The sequence below is a fragment of the Mustela erminea genome, chromosome X (assembly GCF_009829155.1).
Source record: "Mustela erminea isolate mMusErm1 chromosome X, mMusErm1.Pri, whole genome shotgun sequence".
NCBI classification, from domain to species: domain Eukaryota; kingdom Metazoa; phylum Chordata; class Mammalia; order Carnivora; family Mustelidae; genus Mustela; species Mustela erminea.
Genome location: NC_045635.1, coordinates 53605287 through 53622375, shown reverse-complemented (window position 1 = coordinate 53622375; position 17089 = coordinate 53605287). Strand labels below are relative to the sequence as shown.

The following is a 17089-nucleotide window of genomic DNA, read 5'->3' as shown; positions in this document are numbered from 1 at the left end:
ATAGTCAATCTGCCTATATATATAGCTAGCTACAATATGATAGACATTTAATATGCTGAGTCTTTTCAAAGGCATCAACTACTATAGACAAGCAGATTCCCAAAAAATACTGGTTTGGTTTCCAGTGAGAACAAACTGTATTGCCACTTCAGTTAAAGATTATGCCCTCCTCAGTGTCAGACGTGAGGAGAAGAAAACTAGGGGAATGCAGAGAAGAATTAGGGGGACACATGAGCAGGGCTCTTTGGATAGCTTAACATTTTATTTTCCCTGTGCAGTCTCAGACCTGGTTCACAGAGTAAAAGTGTATTGAAAGTGTTGGCCCTTGGAAAGGGCAATTGTACAAAGTCCCGTACTAACAGCATAGATAGAACAGTAACAGAGCGCCTCTCAAAGTGAACTCTTCTATGTTAGAAGAAAGCTCAGTGGCAAAGGTTAATGTGTATCAATGTTTGAATTATTATATAAAGATAATTTATTCTCGAATAGAAAAGTAGATTTTCATAGTTCTGGAAACTAGCAGAGAGAGAGAAAGAGAGAGAGAGTACTTATATTTATATTCTTACTTAGAAGAAAGAAAACTTTTACAGACCTTTTTCATAAGGCATCTGTCATTCTCCTTTCCAAACTTTGCATTTTAAGAGACAGTGCAATGGCTATATGCTACCTTGAAAGGGCTCTTGTAACTGGATTGACCATGCCACTCCAGAATCACACTTCTTCAGGTTGAAATAAAAATAACAACAAAATCACAAAAAGAGAAAAAAAAAATCACAAAATCTACAAAATCTAAGGCCTGAGCAGGCACAGACTTGCTATGAATTCAGAAATTTAGTGAAAAAATTAGAAGTACACAGCACCTCTTGCAAAATATACTGGTCCTTGGAACCACACAGCACACTGTGCAGTAATTCTTGCTGAGTGCTTAGAGGTAAGTATTCTGCAGGACACATGCTTAACCCTAGAAAGGAAGCCTGGTTTTATTAGCAGGAGAGCTGAGAAGGTCCCAATGCTTCTTTCTCTTTCTCGTTTTATAATTACAAACAAAATGGAAAAAGTCAAGAAGTATGCAGACCTCAGTACAGAGAAAATGTTTTTCTAATAACTTCACTAAAAACCATGCTAGATTTACGCATTCATATATTTATGCTTCTTAAACACTTTTTTAAAAAAGATTTTATTTATTTATTTGATAGACAGATATCACAAGTAGGCAGAGAGGCAGGCAGAGAGAGAGAGAGGAGGAAGCAGACTCTTACTGAGCAGAGAGCCCGATGCGGGGCTCGATCCCAGGACCCTGAGATCATGACCTGCGCTGAAAGCAGAGGCTTAACCCTCTGAGCCACCCAGGCACCCCCGCTTCTTAAACACTTTTGACACAAAATTCCCTTTGCAGGGACATATTAAATTTAATAGGCTAAAGAGAAATTATGCAAAATAATGCTTGCAACTGTACACACAATAGCTGTGTGCATAGTAATAAAGAAGCTTGCTCTTTGGAAATAGCTCCCTCATGACCTCCCAGGCTGCTTTCCTGTGACACACAATGCCAGAAACATCATGGTGAAAGTCAGTTACCTAACTTAGTTTATTATGAGTTTTGTACATTTGTTTTTTATACAATCAGGGAAAAAAGATAATTTGTATCAACAAAAGGTCATTTATGGTTATTTAGGAATTGCTTTTTGTTACTTCAGTTCATACACATTTTATAAGAAGAATGACAATTGTTTTTTGAAAATAAAAAATACATATGCTGCCCTAAAATTATTTCCTGTGTTGGGAGGAGCCTACAGTTTTTCTGAGTACTAAACATGAACATATTCAAGATAAATTGCAGCTAACAAAATAAACCATGTGCTGTAAATATCCTGCAGCTAACAAGATAAACCATGTCCCTGTAAATTTCGCAACTAGTGGATACTGTGGTACCATTGATGATTGTGGTAGGAAGATCGAACTGGTACAAAGGCAGTACAGTCATCTAAGATTGTCAAATACCCTGATTTAGACATGGGACAGATTCAGGAGGTCCAAGAAGTTGAAGATAGGAAATGGTATTTGTGTGAAATTTGGGTGAAACTGTGTGAATTGCAAACACTTCAGTGGCAACTGTCATTCTCTATTTTATACCTGACAGAAAATACTTTTTACACCTCAATATGCTGGGGAACAGAAAGATCAGAGGGTAGAAGATGAATATGAAACTGTGGTTAACTGAAGAAAAATGCTGGTTGAAATGCAGTTTTAGTCAACAAGGACAGAGACAGCCAGAAAGCAGCATGCAAGCCATTCTCAAACAACCAAAAACAACCCTGACTACAGCCTCACATGTGGAATGTTTCACAGTAAGAAACATTTATAGGCAGTGTCACCCAAAAGACCTAGTCCAGGCCTTCTCAACTTTCATGACAAAAAAAATTCATAGAAATTAGCAAGTTCCATCTCAAGAAGTAGTGAGTAGGTCATGGTCTAAAATGTTTAATATACAATGGATTAAAAAAGGGGTTCATTTAGTACGGCTTAAAAAAATAAATGCCTCGTTTAGAGGCATTTAGCTACAAAGGTTTCCACCCTGAGCAAGATACTAGTTGCACAAATGGTGCCAACCCAAAGTCCTGCAATGTTTAGTAATGCATTTAAGAATTATCTAAGGGTAAGTGCATCCTTTTTGCATGTATTTGAAGTGCATAACTGAACCAGCTATTAGCAAAGATGTAGCAACCCCTTTTGTGAGCTGCCATTTTCCACTTAGAAAATCCCCTGGTTTTGTTCCCTAAAGAAATTCTGTTCCATCAATTATTGACCTTATTGCCCAAAGGGTAGACAGCAGAAGAAAGTGGATTACATGTCTGTGCGCTGTCCTCCATTACATTTTATCCTTTGATGTGGAATACCGCATAGGTCAGAAGTCTAAAGAGTATCCATTAGACCCTCTTTGAGTGCAGCTTTTGTGTTCATCATGTAATGCTGCACAAGTTTGACCATCACCCCTGGGAAAAGGGAAGTGGAGTCTGGTAGTAAATCCCTTGGTCCTCTCAAACTTTTCTGTGCTTGTCTAGCACACACCTGCTATGCTTAGAACTTGAGCTTATCCATCAGCTCCTCTGAAGAAGAAAGCTGTAATCTGATCCCTAATTTGCTAAGGTGAAGAGACTTAAAAGCTAAGAATTGTCAGTAAATGTTGACAAGTAAAAAGTGCAAAGAAAATAGAGCTAGTATGCTCTGATGACTAAGAAAACATTATTCAAATATTGGCATGTAATTTCACTTTCAAAACTAGTTGAAACTATGAAATGTGACATAAAATCAAGTTGGATTCATGATCTATACAACTGTAGACTAAGGACTGTGCAGAGCTTTTCTTATCATCACTATATAAAAGGTTATATGGAGATACACAAACATCTCAAACTAAATATTTACAGTTATACATGCACTATAGTTGTTAACAATAGGTTTGAAATACATCTCTAGAAGCCTGGATGTGACCCTGTAGCTTGGTTAGTAAAGATATTGAATGGTCAGATATTCATGCAATAATTTATGCATTTACTTTTAAGTAGCTTTAAATATCCTATTAAAAATCCCAAAAGGTTAATTCAAGATGTGATTTGATCCTGCTCTCTAAATTAGATATATTATCAATACTTTGTAATGTAGAATGTGATTAAGAAAACATTGGTAATGGAATCTCTTGGGAGTTTCGTATTTAGACCTCTTCCCCTGAGTTTTGTCCTCCATTGCATGGTGCCGTGCAAAAAAGCATGGGACTTGGAGTCAGAGGACTCGAGTATGAGTCCTGGTTTGGTCACTTGCTAGCAGTGTGATCTTGGCAAGTAACTTAATCTCAGTGAGATTTAGTTTCCTTTTGTAGAAAATAAGACATTAGTAAGATTTACCATACAGGGTTGTTTTGCGCTTCAAATAACATAAACATTGTAACTTGTAAAGTGCAACACAAAATTGTTTGTTACTATTATCATAGTATGAGTACATTATTAATATTAATATTTATTTTTGTATAAAGGAATAAGTCCTACGTCATGTCAACGAGCAGCCCTAAGCTTAGAAACAATCAAAGCTGCCAGTTGTTGGGCATCTGCTGTGTGGGGATTCTTCTCCATCACTGCAAGAACAATGTTTGAAGGGAAAATATTGCAGAGGTTCTTATAAGTCTGATACTGATGCTCTGGGATCATATGCTCCCTGTTATCATTGCACATTCCAACCCAAGGATTCCTCCAAAGCTGTTCCATTTTTTCAGGCATGCTCCGTACCATGACTGGCTCATAGCATGGTTGCATGAGGTTGTTACTCAAGGGATAGGAGTGGTAGCCATAGGAATCAGTTACACAGGGCAATGGATCCCAGCTGGCATGTTGTTCCCGGCACAGAGGAGGTCGTCTTTGCCTCATGGGGTTGCTCTCATAGAGGCGGGAGTCAGAAATGCTGTCCATCCGAGTCATTACAAGGGCACGTCCTGGCTGAGGGGTTGCCCCAGGATGGATATTGGGAGGCATAGGGTAGTCTCCAGGACAGCTGGAGCAGGCTCCAGTTGCTGGGTGCTGGGTTTGCAAAACTAAGTGGGAAACTGACTGCTTGTGGGGGGCTTGTTTAGAATCCTCTGGGCCATAGCTCTGTGCTCGCGTTAAGGCGTCATGGTAGCCATGAGGAAAAGGCTGAAGACGGTTCTGAGATGCGGAGCGATGCAGCTTCAAACTGCCTTCAGGATGACTATCAGCTACAGCCAAGTATAGATTGTTGTAAGAGGAATAGTTGTCATTCCTGGTATGGCTCATACGGTTGTCAGGACAGAGGCTGGGATTCCGGGCATATACCCCTCGGTCTGTTTCAGCCATGTAGTACTCTCGATTATGCATGCTATTGATATTCAGTTTGGAGAAGTCGCCTAACACTGAATAGTAGCCATGGTCCCCCAAGGACTCAAACTTTGAGTATTGGTCAGCATAGCTAATAGGGGTCCCATGGCTGTTGGTAACCAGGATCGGGGGGTACTGCATGCTGGCCATGTGCTCCAGTGAGGCCTTCTGGTGGGGGAAATGAGAGGATCCTGGCACTGGGCTGCTGGCTGAACGGGTATTGAGTGCACTCACTGCATGGCTTTTGGGGGGTGGGATTGTGGGGACACTTAGGGCAGTCACAAGTGAGGGGACAGAGCTGGCCTCAGGCTTACGGGCAATGGACACCCATTCCTCAGGCTCCACAGCCATGGACCGGATGCTGGGATCCGATTGGCGCTTGGGGGCCACACATTTGACTTCTGAGGTTGTCTCACCTTTGGCACTAGATATCCCTGTGCCGCACTTGCCCAGGGTGCCTTCACTCACGGTTTTCACTGTGGACAGTTTGGCACTGATGCGGAGCTCATCAGCCACCGAACGCTGTGGTTGGTTGGCCCGCTCCGGATGGTAGTATTTGCACTTGTGGCCATAGGTGCATTTTTTGCCTGAAAAATAATGCCTTGGGGTAAGACTCTCTCTCATACTGGTGTAAATCTGTCAGAAACTGTTGTAAGAATCTGGTTACTCAAGTAAGAGTTTTAGTGTTTGGGCTTAAAGAAGAAAATTAACTGTCCACAAAGATGAGAGAGGCAGGACAACATCAAGGAGGCATCACACACTGTGAGGGGAGAGGGAAGAAGTGGAAAGCTGGAGAGGAAACTACAGTGTAAAAGCTAAGAACTGAGCAGTTGAACAGCCTTCATATTCCTGTAATTCACAACTTTGCCTAGGCATAACCTGCATGCTGCGGTGGTGTAGGCTAGCAGCAGGCAGCATAGTACAATGCAAAAAGCATAGGCTTGGAAGCCAGTCAGACCTGTGTTTCAATTCCAGCTTTGCCGCTTACTAGCCATGTAACCTTAATAAGTGACTTTACCTTCTGAGCCTCAATTTCCTCTTCTGTTAAAAATGTTCATAATTATGCCTATATTATATGGTCTTTGTGAAGATTAAATGATTATAATGAACATGAAAATACTATATAATTTAAATAAATGTTAATTGATAAAAATAAAAAACCCAAGACGTCCCATAAATAAATGATTATCCAAAAAGAGTGAACATGCAAAGTAGCCTCAGACCAGGCAGCCTATGTTGCACTGTTAGGCTTACAAACTTTGTGTCAGAGGGACTTGTGTAAGATCATGAAAGCACTCTAGAAAACTATATTTTAAAAGAGCAAATGAAAATGAAGTTTGAAGGCAAACTGGAAAATACAGAACTGAAGAAAAGAGTATTATTAGTTGACAGAGAGTGCAATCACCTGCTTGAGAGATACGTCCTTCCTGTGGCCAGATCCAATTTGGCTTTGCCCTTTCTGCTTCCATAGGCCATGTGGGTTTCTGCATTTCCCTACCTCCAGCAACACTGGTCAGGATGGAGGCAGCAAGGGCGCATGCATTATTTAAACAAGTGACAACTAATCTTTCTTTCAATTCTAGTTACCTTTCCCTCATGTGGTTTATAAGATGTTTCTTTAAATGCCTAACAGAGAATACATAAGGTCACAGACTTAAACTCCCAGGAAGTGGACAAGATAAGATTTTTCCATTCAAAAGGGAAACCTTTGAGAAGTAAGTATGCATATAAGTCCTTATGTTTCCCTTAGTATAGAACTCAGTTTTGCACATAGGTACTCACCATAAGGGCATGGTTGCTTCTTATGCTCCGGAACAACAGGTCTCTTTCTCAAGAAATTTTCAAGATTTGGGCCATGGCGTCCTAAAGGATCATCTGGAGGCATAAATCTGAAATCAAACAAGCAAGAGGTAAACACCTTCCTTTCTATCCCCACCCCCACTTCAGGAGTTCAGACCTTCAGTACTCCTTGCCTATACTATTGTCACAGCCTTCTAACTGCCCTTTCTGCCTTAAGCTAGGCCAGCAGTTCTTCCCTCCATTCTCACTCGAACACACACACACACACATGCACGCACGCATGCACACACACACACACAAGATGATTTTTCCAGTGTATCATCCTTCTGTGAATTATATGTTTCAACCATACTGGCATTCCTGGTGGCTCCCCAACATGAGACACACTTTCACATCTTTATAGCTTTATTTATGATGTTCTCTTTACCTATAACACCCAGTAGTCCCCTTTCTTCTGTTTGTAAACTTCATCTCAAATGTCATGTCCTGTTTGAGGCTTTTTCTTATCATTTCATGTAGACAAAGCAACTTTAAAAACTCTAACCACACTGCTTATCACAACACATTGTGTCTCTCTTTCTTTCTCTTTTCCACTACACTTTGAGCCTCTTTTAAGGGTGAGTCCTATTTCTTATTCAACCTCTTATCCCTATGGCAATCAGCATAATACACAGTACACAGTAAGTGTTAAGTAAATGTTTATTGAAATGAAATAATCTATTCCTAGTGCAACTTGGATTTAGTCTATTCAGAGCCTATTGAAAACAACGTACTTGTCATTCACAAAAGAATACATCAGCAACCGCTCCTCTATAAACTTCTTCCATTCTGGCTTTTCAACTTGAAGGTCTCGGTAGTTATCATTAGATACAATGATGCCGTCAGAATCGAAAGCCAATTTGACTATGAACCGGTCATCATAACAGACAACTCTCCTGCCCTGGACCCTTCGGGATGGTGTGAAGACAAGAATCTTTTCTTTCTCCAGTTTGCGTAGGATATCTTGATCTGTCAAAATATAGATTATATGCCACACAGTAGAAACCATCTTTGGAAATTAACATTATCCTCATATTACAAATACAAAAGTTGGTACTAAATGCATATGTTATTTGCCCTTAGAGAGAAAGTGGTTTCTATTCCTGGCTATGACACAAATTTGGATTGTGACCTCAGGCAAGTCACCTTCTCCTTTGGACTTCAGTTTTCCATAAAGTGAAAGAACTGGATTCAATGACATTCAATGACATTAAAAAACTACCATGAAGAGTGAGAAATAGCACTGATACCCTACCATTCTTGTTGACTGATTTGCCCTTTGGAGGAAGCAGCAGCTTTTGGCTGCTGAAGAAAACAGAGCAGTATGCTGAGGATATGTCTGTCAGGAGGATGGTAAAGCATCACTCTGTGGGAGTTACATTTTTGCCTTCTGCCTGAAGGAAAGCCACAACTAAGGAAAAAACAAAGCGGTAGCATGTTGACTACCGACCCCCTTTCCTTTTGGCTTCTTAATTGCTGAGGAAAGCCAGTTTACAAGCTGGGCTTGAGCAGGGCCAGGATCCACTCTCAGATTAAGTTGGGACCCAGTTCAGAAGCTTACAGATGGATCCACAAAACAATTCGGACCAGCATTATTTCTTACTTGGCACCTCATGCAAACAGCTGATACTCAGAGAAGTAGGATCTTTATGTTCTCAAATGCTATGAAAAGCTAGCTTCAGGAAAAAAAAAAGCTAACTTCATATACTGTTGTAAGCAAATGTAGTAATCCTACTGACATTAGGGCTGCATCATGACTTTTGTGGACCTTAGACATGTTTGCCTTTGTGGGCCCCTTCTTTCATAAAGAAGTACTAAAAATTATATTTTACAACTGCTTTGGTATAAAAACAAATAATCTCATTAGATACATTATTATAAATTAATTGCTATATTTGATTTTTCCTTCATTGTTAAAGGAATATAAAATTAAAACATCTTTTTGTTATATTTTAATTCCAGTGTAGTTAACATACAGTGTTATATTAGTTTCAGGTGTAAAACACAGTGATTCCAAAATTCCATGCATCACTCAGTGCTCATTAAGACAATTGCAATCCTTATTCCTCATCACCTATTCACCCATCCACACCACCCATCTTCCTTCTGGTAACCATCAATGTGTTCCTTATACATAGAGGGTTTTTCTGGTTTGTCTAACTCTCTCTCTCTCTCTTTTTTTTTTCTTTTGAAGGTCTTTTTTGTTTCTTAAAATCCACATAAGAGTGAAACTATATGATATTTGTCTTTCTCTGGCTGAATTTTATAACTTAACATTATACTGTCTAGCTCCATCCATGTCATTACAAATGGCAAGATTTCTTTTTTTTTGTATAAATACTTATTTTTTAAGTTTTTATTTTAATTTCAATTAACATACAATGTTTTATCACTTTCTTGTGTACTAGATTTCATTCTTTCTTATGGCTGAATAGTATTCCATTGTATGTGTATACACACACACACACACAAACATACATATATATATATATGATATACATATATCCATTATATTTATCCATATATATACACATTTATGTGTATATCCATTATATATATATGTGTGTGTGTGTATGTATGTCTGTGTGTGTGTGTATATATATACAGATATGTATGTATGTGTATATATATATATATGTATATATGTCACATTTTCTTTATCCACTCATCAATCTATGGGCACTAACACTAGGGCTGCTTCCACATCCTGGCTATTGTAAATAATGTTGCTATAAACATACAGGTGCATGTATCTCTTTGAATTAGAGTTTTTGTGTTGTTTTGTTTTGTTTTTGTATTATTGGGGGAAAACACCCAGTAGCATGATTACTGGATGATAGGGTCGTCCTATTTTTAACTTTCTGAGGAAATTTCATACTGTTTTCCATAGTGACTGCATAAGTTTACATTCCTACCAGAAGTGCACAAGAGTTCCTTTTCCTCCATGTCCTCACCAACACTTGTTTCTTGCGGTTTTTTTTTTTAGCCATTATGACAGGTATGAAGTAATATCTCATTGTAGTCTTGATTTGTGTTTCCCTGAGGATGAGTCATGTTGAACATCTTTCATGTGTCTGTTGGCCATCAGTATGTCTTCTTTGAAAGAATGTCTGTTTATGTGTCCTGCCATTTTTTAATTGGATTATTCATTTTCTGGGTGTTGAGTTGTATAAGTCAGAGAGGTTTCTGCCAGTGTTCTCCTCTAGAATTCTGATGGATTCCTGTTTCACATTTAAGTTTTCCACCTATTTTGAATTCATTTTTTTTTATTTTGTAAGGCAATGGTCCAGTTTTATTCTTCTGCATGTGGCTGTCTAATTTTCCCAGCACCATTTATTGAAGAGACTGCCTTTTTTTCCATTAGATATTCTTTCTTGCTTTATTGAAGAGTAATTGACCATATGTAATTGTGAGTTTACTTCTGGATTTTCTATTCTGCTACATTGATCTATGTGTCTATTTTTGTGCCGGCACCATATTGTTTTATTTACTACAGCTTTATAACATAACTTGAAATCCAGATATGTGATGCCCTCAGCCTTGTTTTCAGTTTTCAAGATTGCTTTGATTTTCAGGATATTTTGTGGTTCCATACAAATTTTAGGATTGTTTGGTCTAGATCTCTGAAAAATGCTGTTTGTATTTTGATAAGGATTGCATTTAATGTGTAGATTGCTTTGAGTAGCATAAACTTCTTAAAAATATTTGTTCTTCCAATCCATGAGTATGTGTCTTTGTGTCTTTCTCAATTTCTTTCATAAGTGTTCTATAGTTTTCAGACTATAGTTCTTATATCTCTTTGGTTAGGTTTTTTCCTAGGTGCCTTATTGTTTTTGGTGCAAGTGTAAATAGGATTCTTTTCTTAACCTCTCTTTCTGCTGCTTCATTATGGGTGTATAGGAATGCAATAGATTTCTGTACACTGATTTTTTATCCTGCAACATTTCTGAATTCACTTATCAATCTAGCACTTTTTAAAAAATTTTTTAATTAATTTTTAATTTTATATTATTTATTTATTTATATTATCTAGCACTTTTTGAGAGTTTTCAGGATTTCTGTGTAGAGTATCATGTCATCTGCAAATAGTGAAAATTTACTTCTTCCTTATTGATTTGGATGCCTTTTACTTCTTTTTATTGTCTGATTGCTGTAGCTACAACTTCTAGTATTACGTTGAATAATAGTGGACATACATGTCTTGTTCCTATCCTTAGGGGGAAAGCTCTCAGTTTTCCCCCATTGAGGATCATGTTAGCTGTGTAGTTTTCATACATGGCCTTTAATAATTAGAGATATATTCCCTCTAAAGCTACTTGGTTGAGGGTTTTTATGATAAATGGGTTTTGTACTTTGTTAAATACTTTTTCTGAATCTACTGAAATGATAATATGGTTCTTTTTACCCTTTTTAAAAAAGTTTTTGTTTAAATTCGAGTTACATACAGTGTAATATTAGTTTTAGATGTACAATATCGTGATTCGATACTTACATATAACACGTGTTGAAATCACAAAAACTGCACTCCTTAATTCCCAACACCTATTTAATCCATTCCCTCACCCACCTCCCCTCTGGTAACCATCAGTTTGTTCTCTATAGTTAAGAGTCTATTTCTTTAGCCACAGCAACTTCTTTCAACACATGTCTCCAAAGGCAAAGGAAACAAAAGTGAAAATGAACTTTTAGGATTTCATCAAGATCAAAGCCTTCTGCACAGCAAAGGAAACACTCAAAACAAAGAGGCAACCCACGGAATGGGAGAAGGTATATGCAAATGACAGTACAGACAAAGGGCTGATATCCAAGATCTATGAAGAACTCCTCAAATTCAACACACACAAAACAGATAATCACATCAAAAAATGAGCAGAAGACATGAACAGACACTTCTCCAAAGAAGACATACAAATGGCTAATAGACACATGAAAAAATGTTCATCTTTAGCTGTCAGGATGATTCAAATCAAAACCACATTGAGATACCACCTTGCATCAGTTAGAATGGTCAAAATTAAGAAGACAATAAATGATTTTTTTGGGGGGAGGAGGGCTATGGCAAAGGAGTAGGAGATTCTGTTTCAACTGGTCGCCTAAAGTGAGATGATTATCTACCAGAGCACTGAACACCCATGAAATCAGCCTGAGATGTAGGATTATACACTTCTAGATCTTTACAGGGGGCAGAATACAATCCAGTGTACAGGTAAAGTGGAGTGGGAATGTCAGACTGATATCAGAGAATAAACAAAAGGGGTATGGAGCCACCATAATTGACCCATTGGAAAGTAATACCCCAATATGAGAATGCCCTGTGATTGAGGGCCAGCATTAACTTGGAGTCTGATTAAAAGCACTCAAAAAGAGAAAAAGATATTAAGGGGAAACTGGTGGAATCAGACAGTTACGGGAGCACGAGCTCAAACCCACAGACCCAGGATGGCCACCACCGACGCCATGCCAAAGAGAGTGCTGCGAAGCATCCAGGCCATGGTCCCTGAGCTACTAGCATGCACGTGACAGCCGGGGCTCTCTAGAACCACAGCCTTTTGCACTCTGCCCATGCACAACACAACCAGGGTCTGAGTCATGCTCCACACCCTCCCCTTAGAGAGGTCAGTGTGGGTGCTAGCCAGTGCTTTCTAGATCAAGAGTCTGAACACTCCCAGCCTGGGCCAAAGTGAAAGTCTCTGTGCACTTCTCTGGTTGAGATCTCTCCAGTGGGCTGGACCTGCCCAGAGAGCTGGGGCAAAGACAGCCACTGGAAGCAGCTCTCTGGACTAATATTGCTCATGGTCTTAGTAACAGTCAGATGCAGAGACAAGCGGGAGCTCCTGAGACCCCCTGTGGCTGGAGACATGTGACTGGTGGGAGGTTGCAGAGGAGGAGTTTATGTGCTCTGGACCAGCCAGAGGGGAACAGACTGAGCCTTCTTTCTGAGACTGAGGTCTGGGTGCAGTTTGCTTTCCTCTAAACCTCCAAAGAACAGCCAAAAGCCACCAAGGGGAAAACAAAACAAAACAAAACAACCCTCCAGAGAACAAAAGCCTGAAAAACTGGTTTTCTCAGAGACCAGCCACTTAATAAGGGGCAGGAGGACTCAACTCTAGCAAGACTGCCTGAAAAAGACTGCCCCTCCCCCAGAAAACCAGCCAAAAATAAAAACAGAAACAAAAACACAAGAGGACAACCACCACAGGGTCCCCATAAAACTGTAAAACCCCATTACTGGGGGAAAAGAAAATATTAAACTCCTGGTAGAGTTTAATAATACAATTTTTATTTTTAATTCCTTCCAACTATTCTTGTTCTTTTTAATTTTTAATAATTTTTAACCTGTTTACCATCAAAACGAGAGGTTCAGTACAACACACTCTATAATAACCTTTTAACTTGAACTTTCCTGATACATATGTCTGTGTTTTTCTTTTGATTTTCTATTTTTTTTAATATTCTTACAGAGATAAGCTTCAAGGTAATCCTCTTTCCCCAATCAATACTACCCCTATATATAAACCAGTTTTAATCCCCCTTTATTTCGGGAAAGTTGAGTCCTTTAAACAAAGATATCAATATACACCCAGGAAGAATCAAAATAACCTTCCTCACCCACACTGAGGATTTATAACCACCCTCCCATCTTTTTCATCTATCTGTGTTTCTGCATATTTGTTTTTGTTCTGGTAGTATATAAATCTTATACTTGGGGTGCCTTTTGGCTGGGTTCTTTTTTTTTTTTTTTTTTTCTCTTGTCATTTACTTTTGTCAGTCTTTTTGTTTGTCCGTTTTTGTTTGCATACCTTCTAAATTTTAACTTTGGGACCCATTATGAGTGGGTCTTTTTTTTTTCTTTCTTTTTTTCCCCCCCTCAGTCTGTCTCTTCCTATCTCTCTCTTTTTTTTCTTTTTTCCTTCTTTTTGGTGAGGACTCCTGATTGCTCAGAAGTGTTCCAGGGTGCATTCTGCCTGGATCATGGTTGATACATTCAGCTACCCATCCCTTCAGCCATCTCTCACCAAAATGACTAGGAGGAGGAATGCCCAACAGAGGAAAAATTCAGAGATTGGGCCCTGTGCCACAGAACTATTGGATATGGACATAAACAGTATGTTGGAAAGGGAATTGAGGGCAATGGCTAGGTTGGAGAAAACCATTAATGACAACATGGAATCAATTAGGGCAGAAGTGAAAGCCATCAGGGAAGATGTTAACAATGCTGGGGCACTTGGGTGGCTCATTGGGTTAAAGCTTCTGCCTTTGGCTCAGGTCATAATCCCAGGGTCCTGGGATCGAGCCCCACATTGGGCTCTCTGCTCAGCAAGGAGCCTGCTTCCCTCCCTCTCTCTCTCTGCCCACCTCTCTGCCTGCTTGTGATCTCTGTCAAATAAACAAATAAAATCTTTAAAAAAGATGTTAACAATGTTACCAATGAATCCCAATCTAATCTAAATTCTCTAGCAACTAGAGTAACTGAGGCAGAAGATAGAATCAGTGATCAAGAGGACAAACTGATAGAGAAAAAGGGGATCAGGAGGAGGCCTGGAACAAACAGCTTAGAAGCCATGAAAACAGAATTAGGGAAATAAATGACACAATGAAACATTACAACATCAGAATTATTAGAATCCCTGAGGGGGAGGAGAAAGAAAGAAGACTGCAGGATAGAGTTGAATAAATTCTCCATCAAAATTTTCCAATCTGGGGAATAGAACCAGTGTTCATGTCCTAGAGGCAGAAAGGTCACCCCTCCCAAGATCATAGAATCTAGAAAGACCTCAAGACTCCTGATTGTGAAAATGATGAATCACGATTTTAAATAGGAGCTCTTGAAAGCAGCTTAGGGCAAAGAGATTCCTTATGTACAGAGGAAAGTCCATCAGAACAACATCAGACCTGTCCACAGAAACCTGGAAAGCCAGAAAGGGCTGGCAAGAAGTATTCAGGGCACTAAATGAAAAGAACATGCAGCCAAGAATACTTTATCCAGCAAGGCTGACATTCAAAATGGATGGGGAGATAGCTTCCAAGACTGGTAAGGTTTAAAAAGAGTATGTGCCCACCAAGCCAGCACTACAAGAAATATTAAAGGGGATTCTATAAGAGAAGAAAGAACCCAAGAGTGTCATCGAACAGAAATTTCTGGAGACAATGTGTAGAAACAAAGGTTTCACAGGCAACACAATATCAATAAAAACAGATCTCTCAATAATCACTCTCAACATGAATGACCTAAACACTCCCATAAAATGGCACAAGGTTGCAGATTAGATAAAATGACAGGATCCATCCATATGTTGTCTACAAGAGACCCATTTTGAAACTAAGGATACATCCAACTGAAAGTGAAGTGATGGAGAAGCATCTTTCATGCCAATAGGCCTCAAAAGAAGGCTGGGGTAGTGATTCTCATATCAGATAAATTAGATTTTAAACTAAAGGCTATAGTCGGAGATACAGAAGGACAGTACATCTTTCTTAAAGGGTCTATCCACCAAGAATATCTAACAATTGTAAATATTTGTGCCCCCAATATGGGAGCAGCCAACAACATAAGACAACTGTTAATCAAGATAAAGAGACACATTAATATGAATACATTGATAGTAGGGGATCTTAACACACCACTCTCAGATCATTCAAGCAGAAAATCAACAAAGTAACAAGAGCATTGAATGACACATTGGACCAGATAGACCTCATAGGGAACATTCCACCCTAAAACAACAGAATACTCATTCTTCTCAAGTGCACATGGAACTTCTTCCAGAATAGACCACATACTGGGTCACAAATCAGGATTCAATTGATACAAAAAAGATTGAGATTATTCTCTGCATATTCTCAGACCACAGTTCTTTGAAACTGGAACTCAACCAGAAGAAAAAGTTCAGAAGGAATTCAAGCAACTGTAAGCTAAAGGCCACCTGGCTTAAGAATGTTTCGATCAACCAGGAAATCAAAGAAGGACTTAAACAACTCATGGAAACCAATGACAATGGAGACAATTTGGTCCAAAACCTATGCAATACAGCAAAGGCAGTACTAAGGGGGAAATACATAGCTATCTAAGCCTCCCTCAGAAATATTGAATAATACAGCAGCTGTCTTTACATGTTAAAGAATTGGAGAATGAAGAACAAATTAAGCCAACTCCACACACAAGAAGGGAAATAATGAAAAACAGAGTGAGATCAATGAGATTAAAAAAAAAAAAAAACTAGAGATACATTAAAATGCATGAAAGAAACTACAAGCTGGTTTTTTGAAAGAATCAATAAGATCAATAAACCACCAGCCAGACTAATCCAAAATAAAAGAGAAAGGACACGAATTAATAAAATTATGAATGAAAGGGGAGACATCATGACTAACACCAAGGAAATAGAAACAATCATCAGAAATTCTTACCAACAGTTACATGCCAATAGTTTAAGCAGCCTAGATGAAATGGATGCATTCCTGGAAATCCATAAACTTCCAAGACTGAAACAAGAAGAAATTGACAACCTGAATAGACTAGTAACTAGATTAAAGCAGTAATCAAAAACGTACCCCCAAACAAGAACCCAGGACCTGATGGATTCCCTGGGGAATTCTACCAAACTTTCAAAGAAGAAATAATACCTATTGTCCTGAAGCTGTTTCAAAAAGTAGAAACAGATGGAAAACTTCCAGACTCTTTCTATGAAACCAGCATTACCCTGATCCCCAAACCAGGCAAAGACCCCACCAAAAAGTAGAATTTCAGACCAATATCCCTGATGAATATGGATGCCAAAATTCTCAACAAGATCTTCACTAATAGGGCCAACAGTACATGAAAAAGTTTATCTATCATGACCAGGTGGGATCTATCCCTGGAACGCAAGTGTGGTTCAACATTCACAAAGCAATCAATGTGATAGAATAAATCAATAGGCAAGAAAGAAGAACCACATGGTCCTCTCAATGGATGCAGAAAAAACATTAGACAAAATCCAGCATCCATTCCTAATTAAAATGCTTCAAAGTATAGGGATAGAGGGAACATTCCTTAACTTCATAAAATCTATCTATGAAAACCCCACAGTGAATATCATCCTCAATGGGGAAAAGCTGACAGTTTTCCCTTTGAGATCAGGAACACACCAAGGATGGTCACTCTCACCACTCTTCAACATAGTATTAGAAATCCTAGCAATAGGAATCAGACAACAAAGAGACATAAATCGTATTCATATTGTCAATGAAAGGGCACCTAGGTGGCTCAATACATTAAACTTCTGCCTTCAGCTCAGGTCATGATCTCAGGGTCCTGGGATTGAGCCTCATGTCAGGCTCTCTGCTCTGTGTGGAGCCTGTTTCCTCCGCCCTCTCTGCTTGCTTCT

The 17089-nt window shown here is 38.9% G+C and overlaps 1 protein-coding gene across 6 annotated transcripts in view; it reads right to left on the bottom strand.

Moving 5' to 3' along the window:
- Positions 1 to 1402: 1402 nt before the first annotated feature.
- Positions 1403 to 17089, bottom strand: part of ZC3H12B (zinc finger CCCH-type containing 12B) — a 624873-nt gene continuing 609186 nt past the window's right edge. For all 6 annotated transcript variants that reach the window (XM_032329787.1, XM_032329786.1, XM_032329788.1 and 3 more), the window contains 3 exons: positions 7457 to 7691; positions 6666 to 6772; positions 1403 to 5470 (listed from right to left, as the gene is read on the bottom strand). In XM_032329787.1, coding sequence (XP_032185678.1) covers positions 4050 to 5470; positions 6666 to 6772; positions 7457 to 7691 — 1763 coding nt within the window. In that variant the 3' untranslated portion in view covers positions 1403 to 4049. The remainder of the gene's footprint in view (positions 5471 to 6665; positions 6773 to 7456; positions 7692 to 17089) is intronic.